General features: G+C 40.2%; 1 protein-coding gene across 1 annotated transcript in view; it reads left to right on the top strand.

Annotated features, from left to right (window-relative positions):
- Positions 1-255: 255 nt before the first annotated feature.
- The window catches only part of BCKDHB (branched chain keto acid dehydrogenase E1 subunit beta), a 112,191-nt gene continuing 102,812 nt past the window's right edge, over positions 256-9,634 (top strand). The window contains exons 1-3 of the mRNA XM_065835748.2: positions 256-455; positions 3,077-3,154; positions 5,742-5,810. Of these exons, the coding sequence (XP_065691820.1) occupies positions 287-455; positions 3,077-3,154; positions 5,742-5,810 (316 nt within the window). The 5' untranslated portion in view covers positions 256-286. The remainder of the gene's footprint in view (positions 456-3,076; positions 3,155-5,741; positions 5,811-9,634) is intronic.

Here is a 9,634-nt window from a genome sequence, read left to right as displayed (position 1 = left end):
GGCCCCAACTGCGCACGCGCAGAGGTCGCTCCCGTCTCCAGGGCATGCTGCACGCCCCCGCACGCCGCGCGCGTAACTCCGCCCCTTGGCAGCCCCACTCCACAACCGCGTGCCGCCCGCGCACGCGGAATAAGCTCTTCCTCATCCCTCCCACCCTCCCACCCACGGCAGAGCGGCTTCTGATTGGTCCGTCCTCCTCCCGCTGCTGGCCAATAAGGAAGCCTGCGCAGGACCCCGCCTCTTTGGAACGCGCCGGTGGCCGCAGCGGGCCCTGACAGCGGCGGTGATGGCGGCAGTGGGTCTGGCGCTGCGTGGGGCACTCGCCCCCGCGGTGGCCGCGGTGTCGGTTCGCTGCCGCGGCGGGCTCTGGAGCCGCCTGCCCCCACTGCCGGCCGCGCCCTGCCGCTCCGCGGCGCACTTCGCTTTCCAGCCGGACCCGGCGCCCAGCGCGTACGGTGAGAGTGGGACTGGGCCGGGGTCCACCTCACCCTCGCTCTGCTCCCGGGTCCGCCCCGCCGCCGCCTTCTCGGGGAGGCCTCCGCCCGCCCGCCCGGCTGGGGTGGGAGGGAAAATGGTGGGTGCTTCCCGCCTGCCCCGCCTTGGGCCGCTCTGCCCCGCCTTGGTGCCGGCGGTGACCGCGGAGCGCCGTTTCCCGGCGGGGCAGCCGCCGCCAGCGCTGGGGCCGAGACCCCGGCCGGCGGCTCCTTCAGCTTGGGTGCGTTTTCTCCGGTGTGGCTCCGATGCCCTCTGCTTCCACCCGGGGTTTTTCTACCGAAAAGCGCTGTGGGTGGGAAGGTCCCAGCTGCCGGGGCCATGGTGCCCCAGGCCGCTTCGGCGCTTTAGCGGTACCGTTTGGGGCGGTTTGGGGAACTGTTCTTGGGCCGTCAGTGCAGTAGCTCCTACCGGCCTACCCGCATCTCCTCAGACCAGCGAGCCCTCCCCCTGCCCCTCTCAGGTTTCAGTGGTAACGCTTCTAGCTGTAGCTTAATGACTTAGGTCCGTCCCTAATTTTTTATTGCATGCTTAAGTCATGAACGTGGTAATAAACCTGTCATTAGAAGACTGCTGTCTAGTGAAATGTTTGAGTTCATCCTCACGATCCCACGACTGAAAGTAAACACGGATTAGTTGGAAATTAACAGCTCACTATGAAAGTTGGTGTTTTGACTTTATTTCTGAGGTGCATCCCTGCAACTGACTAGTGCCAAGTTCTCCTGGAAGAAACCTGCCAGCTGCACAACAGCCGTTTCTCTCATGTGAACTGCACCGTCTTCTAGAAAGGTGTTACTTAGCCTTTGCTGTTCCGGCTTGGTCATTAAATCTGAAAAAAGTCTTGGCCGTTTCTGATAGTCATGGGGAGATATGGGCATCCCAGGTGTCACGAAACAAAGCCTGTGTGCTGCAGATCCCTACTTGAGATTACACCAAGGAAGCTCTAGTGGGTCAGGCTGTTTTTTGTTGCCATTTACTAATAGAAAGCTACTTCCCTTTGATTTAAAGCACACTTAGAAATTCTGTGAAAAATAATGGAAGTAAAATAAGGTTTTGCTGATACTGATATTATTAAGATAATGCTTCTCCAACTCCACAGTTCAAATTTAAATGGCACAATTAGTTTCTCCTTTCTTGCCAGGGCTTATGCAGAGGCCTTTATTATAAGCAGGTCAGCTCAGTCAGTGTGTGGAGTTTTGGAGAGTTGCCTAAATAATAGGCATTTATTTCTAACCAATACTGGAAGGATTGTGTCTTGTGGAAAAGATAACCTAAATGCTAATGTGGATTACTTGGGAAAGAGAGAAACAACTGGGTTTCCCCAGCTTTCCTTCCCTTGAAATTGTGAATGTTGATTATTTGTCGCTTTTGTATGATTTGAACTGTTTCCAGAACATTTCTTTTTGCATTTTCCTCCTCTTAAAGGGTAAAGTGTAACAGGTGAAGCTACCAAGCATGGGAATATGTTGGAATGCAGCTACTCAGCTTTGATGTGGCATGACAGGAGTCTTTAACAAAAATTGCTAATGTTAAGGAAGGGAAGCTGAATGGTTGTTGAGAGAAACTGTAGTTTCTGGAAACAGAAGGTAGTTCTTTCTGATTTCTGCCATCTGTTCTCACGTTTGTCTGGGATCTTCACCTTACTTTTTTTTTAACATGCTGTATGCTGTGTGTGCTGATAGGCAATATTCTTCTGGGCTGTGGCTTCGAGTCATGGCTTAGATAGAGGTTTTACCAGCTAAAGAGCTACCAAATATCAGCCAGGCAATTTCTTATTAACTCAGTTTCTGATAAGGCATTATTTTGTTTGCTTCAAGAATGTGGGTTAGTCACAACAGTGGGGACTGCGCTGTTGTCTTGTTCCGTCTTTGCTTTCAGCTCTGATTGGTTTTCCTTGCAGCATTGGAATGAAGGTGGGCACTCAAATAGCCTTTGTTGATTTTTGAAGGTTTTCTTTCAGTCCTTACTGCAGAAGATTTTAATACAGCAGTCTGGTGCATTTACTTTACCCATTTTGAGTGTATCTGTTCAGCATCAAGTTTTCTTTCTTTGGAGTGTGGATTTGATGCTTCTGACACTTTCAAAGTGCAATCCAGAGAGCAGACTGGTGATCTAGAAAACTACCGATAATAACAAATGTCTGTAAACAGGAAAGGCTGAAGCTTAAAAAAAAAACCAAAGAATGAGGAAATAAGCTTAATGAGATCTGGTGAATCTTAGCAGAAAGGACCCCGATCCTCAAAACAATAATGCTTCACTATAGTTTCTTCCTTTGAAAAATTCATTGTTCCTAAAAAGTCATTGCTCCTAATGTTTGACTAAGTATTGCAAAGCTGCATAGTTTTTGAAAAAAGGTTGAGCGTGGGGTAATAGAATTATAGTCCTTGGGACTGCCAAGTATACCACGCTCAGTCTCATCTATCCCATAATTGAAGTTTATTCAGCAAATGAGTCTTGGGTGCTTCTAACAGGGATCTCGTTTATGACTGTTAACTAAGTTTTCAGTCAGATTTTGCACCAGTGTTTTCTAATGTACTATGTGTTTTGAACCAAATTAAGTGGCTAAATTATCACTTTCACACAGGGGAAACTCAGAAGATGAATCTCTTCCAATCCATAACAAGTGCCTTGGACAATGCTTTAGCCAAAGATCCGACTGCAGGTATGCTATGCTTATTAGTGTGTTTTGCTTTATATAAATTCCATTTTGTTTTGCCTATTTGTGTACAATATTAAATGCATTTCTCATGGCCTTTTAAGTTTTCTAATAAGTTATTTCTACACTTCAATCTCGAGCAAAACTTAAAAATGTGTTATATTAACAGATTATTAATGGATTATGTGATCTAAGGTGCAGTGTGTCTTCTGTATTAGCTGGGTGGTTTTCACCTGGAAGCAGGGACAGAAAGATATATTGCTTAATGTGCTTCTGGTGTTACTGATGTGAACTGTGCTTGATGGCAGCTTGAATCCCACCAGTAAATAAAGGAGTTTTTAAAATATAAATCTTACTTTTTAATTCCTTCAACTCTCTGTGCTCAAAAAATCGTATTTTTCAGAGACTATGTATTCCTCGTACTGTCCATTCTCCCTTCTTTCCTTCCCTGTCCTCCAAAATTCCTTTCCAACTTTACTGATTTCTGTTCATCATAGAGCGTAGCCAAGGTAAGATTTTCTAGGCTTTTGCAGTCCGGATAACCTATAGCTTTGAAAAAACTAGATCATCATAACTTGATTTAAAAGGATTTTCCTAAAATCTTTTCCACAAAATTATTTATTCCACTTTTAATTCTTACACATAACAGGAGGTCTCTTACTTCTGCTGTCATAACAAAGGCGTGATGATGGCCAGATATCTGAAAGAGATGTTTAATGTCATGAACACAACTGCAAAAGCTGTATGATCTTGTGTAATTTTGATTTTTCTTTTTAGTGTGTTAGTAACTCTTTTTGGCACTGCTTGAACCACTGCTCAACTTGAAGCCTGACTAATCGGCTGATCTGCTAGGACAAATTCTGTGTTGACTGTCCAGTACTATGCCTGTATGCATTCCTTCTAGGTCTACAGCTGTGTTGTGATCACCTTTATTAAATTAAACTTAGACAACTGAGGGTAAATTAGTGCCAATAAGAGATTTTAGTACCATTTCTGTAGAATCAGCCATATAAAAGTAAGTAGAATGTTAATCCAGCAGGAACCTAAAGTCATATATAATCCTCAGTCTTTCAGTTGCCCGAAGATTCCAGTCTTGATCCTCAGTTTTGCAGGGCTGGATCTTTGCAAAGCCCTTTGCAGGACCATGTTGGAGTTCTCTGGTCTGGATACGCAAGTTGTCAATGTCACCCTGCTTACTGAATTAATTAGTATTTCTTGCAACAAGAAAGCATGTCCTTCATATGTATTTAGTTGTATGGGAATTGAGCAACTGTTGTTTAAGTAGTGGAAGTCCTCACACTTGAGGAGAATTAGAATCTGTCTGGGAAAATCTTTTCAGTGGCTGAACAGAACAAGTAAACCCATGCGAGTTTGCTGATACCAGCATCAAATGGGATTTTTTTTTATGCCAGCTGGCTCAGAAGTGTCTGGATGGTAACGGAAAGGCCTAACAAAGATTTTAAGTACATAAAAAACCCAAACAGATTACTATAAAAAATGAATTAGAGAGATGATCCGGGGACATACTTCAGTCATAAACTCCATGACTGCATTGATTTTACATCATTATACAAGTTATTTTTCTTTAAGTAGTGTCATTAATGTGTTTGCTAGAAGTGTGTTAATCCTTTTAGTACTTGCAATCATAAAATTTTTTTATTTAAATAATATCTGAAAGGCGAGGAGACTAACTCATTATTTTGTGTCCTTTAGAACGTGGAGAGTATTGAGGAATTTGGGAATTATCAGAACTGGACCCAATTCATACAAGCTGGTGATACTGCTGCACATCTCGTAGATGCTTAAAAAAATTGAAATGGGCAAAACTTATTTCTGTGAATTAAATAACAAAACTGTTTTAAGAAAAATTAGACATCGTCATTCCATAAATTCAAAGTAAAAAAACCCAGACTAGTTGTTATGAAGCTAAATTTTAAAGGAAATTACTTTAGTGATAAAACTTGATTTGCTACGTCACCCACACTATAAAAATAGTAGTGTTGAATGCTGAGAGTTGTTCTGGTTATTAGATAACCATCTTTTCTGTAGAGGAGTTCTTCTGAAGTCACTCTTTGAGGATCTAGCAAGTATGTTTGGAGAAGGTTTGAAATTTCATGTTGGATTGGTAGTTTGAAGAAAATTTCCATATGATGTTTTTTGAAACACTACATTTGCTGAAATCTGTGGATGAAGAATGCAAGTGGTTAGCAGTTGAAACAGAACAGGACTTCAATGAGTCTTTAGTAATTGAATGTAATCATTTATTGAAATTAATTTTGCTCCTTTAGATTTATATATTGTAGAATATTTCAGAAAAGTAGATGGTTTGATGAAAGTATAGCTGCATCAGTGTCATGAATTCTGTTTTGAGACATCCTTGCATTGCTGTACTATTCTTCATTAACCTTGGTTCTTTATTTGTTACAGTTAGGCTGTGCATGAGGAATGCTTAGGTCTAGATAAATATTGAAGTAAAATGAAATGTTACGTTCTACTTACATTAGTGTCTCCTATAAAAACCTCTGAAACATGTTCATTAAAAATAAGGTGCATTGTGGTAACATCAGCCTCCTCTAATATTCTTACATTCCAGTAATATTTGGTGAAGATGTGGCCTTTGGTGGGGTCTTCAGGTGTACAGTTGGCTTGCGAGACAAATATGGTAAGTTAACTTTTAAATCTGACATTATTTTCATATTAGTATCTCTGTTCTTTTGTACCCTTGTATGGTTTGTGGGTGAAGAGAATAATACATGGGAGAGAAGTCTTGTAAATGGACTTTTTTCCTTTCCATCCTTGGAAACAGAAGTAGTTTTGGATATATTAGTATTAGTATTTATGTAGAAAACAGGCAGTGGCTGGAGAGGGAATAGCAAAGATGAATTAGAGAATATACTGAAAATATAGTTACAATGATGTGGAGGTCCAGGAAAAACTGGAAGTGTAAAAACTGAAAAAATCCAAAATTTCAAGAGAGGTGTGGCTGGCTGCCAGTGTAGTCTTAGGGATTAAATAAGTTCTGGATCCAGTGCTTCTTTTATGCAAAGGCTAGAGTCCATGTAAAATGAGGAGGAATTCCAGAAAGAATTGATGAACAAGCAACCTCATGGATCTTACCTGTGCAAGGAAGATTACAAACAGTGACTCTTCTTGCTTCATGCCCTGCCTGCATGTACCGTCAACATAATAATAGGAGACACAAGTGATATAGTACAATGTTGTTTCTATATGGTGATGTAAAATATGAAAGATTTTTCTCCTCTCCTGAAAGAAGGAGGTGGTTCTGTTTGTGTGTTTTTTTTTTTTTTTCCTGTAGATAATAAAATCACTAGGTGGCAGTCTATGCCTATAAGTAGTTATTTTGATAAAAAGCGATATTTCTTTTTTAAGCCCTTTTATAGAGGTCAAGGTCTGAATATCACCTAATATTATAGTAGAGAGAATTTAGTATATTAATACTCAATAGTAGTACCATACATATGTTGCTTACTGTCTAGACTATTACTGAAGTCTCTCTGGAGAGACTGAAGAAATATGCTTTTAGAATAAATCTATCATCAAATCTAATTTTTTTTTTTTTTTTTCCAGGAAGGCCATATAAGCCTGAGTATACAGTAATGTAATATAAACATAGCTAGAGGCCTGTACTAGTAAGTGAAATAAGTCAAGGTCTTTGACTTTGTAAAGAAATCTTAATTTTTGATTGGATGAATTTTTGACATGCTACAGAAATTTTGTTTGAAAATGTTTAATTGAGGAATCATATGTAAATAAGTCAGTATGTGGAAGTTTCTTTTCCTATGTCAACATCTGAAATAGACAAATTCCAGTTTTCTGTCATTACTTTGCTGCTCATGATCCTTCTATTTGTGTTAGTATGTTTTGCATGAAACAACTGCTTAGAAATCTGTTGCTATGTAATACTGCTTCCTGGCGATGAGTAGGCTACCTGAATTTTTTATGTGGATAGTTCTTTTCAGCTAAGGGAAGGGAAATAAGTCTGGTACACTTTTATTCCTTTGTCTCCTCACTCTGGTCTTGCACACTGGAAGGCACATTCTTATTTCTTGTCTCATTCCCAATCACCTCCTGTCAGGTTTTTGATTGTCGCAATTTTCCAAAGGTTGCATACTCTAAACTGTAGAATATCCTTATTGAAGTATTGAGTGTCTACTGTTCCATAGTTTTGCTGACTGGAAATGTTTTCCATCTCTAGAGCAAAGATGTAAACTGCCTGATCGATAGCCTGCTTCCTTGCCTACTGTATTTTTGTAGCCTAGGTAATGTGTGCACACCTTTTTTTTTTTTTAAAAAAAAAAGGGAAGTACATTATTATTTTGGTCTTTTGAAGAAAATGCTATCTGTACGTTTGTCTTTGAGTCTGCAGATGGATTTGAAACAATGATCTTGGAGTGTAAATAATTGTGTCCTATTGCTCTGCCTGAAGTGTGAAATAAAATTCCAGCATGTAAAGATTAGTATCATCCACAGGAGAAAAATACAGAGGAGATATGAAGTTGGGATTAGATGATAGGAAGTAAAGAAATGGGAGGAAAAAAATAGAGGATAAGGTAAAAATGGAGAAAGTGGACAGAAGACAAGACTGAGAAACAAGAAAAGCAGAAACTGTATTTGATAAGGAGGGCTACTCAGAAGAATGCCAGAGCAGTTTTTTGGAGGTAACTCCAAAAAAAGACCCATCTCACTTACTGTGGGCAAAAATGAAGATATTGAGATTATATAAAGAGGCAAAGAGAACTATATGTAATATTTTCCTTGAATACTCTCTCTGCCATCTCCAAACACAGTTTGAGGGCTTCCTTATGAAGAAGTCCTGTGTAGTCATTTGCCTCAGTAGAGATTTGTCTCTAATACCGTTCTGGTCTGTGCTTGAAGGGAGGCTCTAATGTGCATTTACAGCCATGTCAAAAACCTTTGCCAAGAGTAAGGATCAGAAGCACTCTGACTAGTTCAAAGATTAATATTCCGAGTGTGTGTAATAGGATCAGCCTTTGCTTAGAATTCTGAGAATCCAACAGAAGATTGGCTTCACAGGTCTTTCCCCATAGTAGTGTTTTGGGGAGACTGAGGGTTTTTTTTTGCTTATGTGGTGACTTTGAGGTTTGGGTAGGTGATAGAAACCAAACTCACACAGATTTTTGAAATAGAAGAATTGAATACAGTTAAAAAATTTGGAATCTTAGATTGAGTTATTGTCCATGTTTTTTGTTATCTCAAAAAGTAAATATACATTTATAGTAATTTGTGTCTGCCTGCTAACGCATACTTATTTACAGGCTTTCCAATACCAGAGCTGTTTGTAGGTCTTACCGGTTACACACAGATCTCTTTCACACAGATGTACACATTTGTATATACATGTTACGCTTCAGTCAAAAGCTGGGAAGTTATTATGTTTGCCAAAATGTTTGCATTACAGAGCAGAAACATGACCTAGTAAGGAAACTTGAAAGACCAGAATTTGTTTTTTCTTGTTGCTAAGATTTCATGCAAATTTGAACAGGCAGGGAGCTGGTGGTTTCCCTTTAGAACAGAAGTAGTGTTTGTGCCTTATGTCTCTTAACTAAGAAAGCAGATTGCAGTTCATTTTAGGGACTGCTTTCCTAGCTATAGGTGGTCTAGTGAGAGCTTGTTACAGCTTTTCATGTTCCTGCTAATGTATCTGAAAAACTGGAGTAAAAAAAAAAAAAAAAAAAAAAAGAGTGTAGTCCTCTGAAAGTTATCTTGAATTTTCCACCTAGCAGAGATTAAGATAGTTGGAAGAAAGATGGTCAGCAGGTGAAAATGTGAAAAATCCCCAAATCTCTTTCTACTGATTACCAACTTGCAGGAGGTGATAGTGGCTGCAGGAGCTAGCAGGTGAAGTGCAATCACATTTGATCAATTCTCAAATGAAAGAAGGGTGTTGGGAAGAGAAAATACGTTTCTGGAGTTGTGTAAGGCAAGGAAGTAGCACTAGACCGGTCCCTGTAAGATGGAACTTTGTGAATGGTGAATTTGAGTAGGAAAAAGAGTTTTTAGACTGGAAAAAGGTTCTCTTTAATTAGAGGAATGAGAGCTTGCTTATAGGGAGTGCTCTTACACATTAGAATAAAAATGCAAGTATTGGTGATCACTGACCTCTAAAGAATAAAATTATTCCAATGAAGTGGCCTGAAAACAGGTAGCTAGTGTGATTCCGAAACTTATACGTGAAGGTGGTTTACATTATTTGTAAATTCAGTATTACTCAAGTTAATGGTGAATTATAGAATTGATAGGCCCTGTTTTAAAAGTTCAAGGAATCACAAGAGGAGTATAGGTTTCCTCCCTCTGGAATAGTATTGCATCACCGGCTGGAGAGTCTTTCATTCATGCCTTTTATTTTTGTCTGTTCTGGTGTCTTTTAGCTGTTCTGTTTGGGCTCTGTTATTGTCCTCCTCTTTTTGTTTGTCAGTGCTTACAAAGGTGTATTGCCCACAGCAG

Source organism: Patagioenas fasciata, chromosome 3 (genome assembly GCF_037038585.1).
Source record: "Patagioenas fasciata isolate bPatFas1 chromosome 3, bPatFas1.hap1, whole genome shotgun sequence".
NCBI lineage: Eukaryota > Metazoa > Chordata > Aves > Columbiformes > Columbidae > Patagioenas > Patagioenas fasciata.
This window is presented reverse-complemented; position numbering and strand designations above follow the sequence as displayed.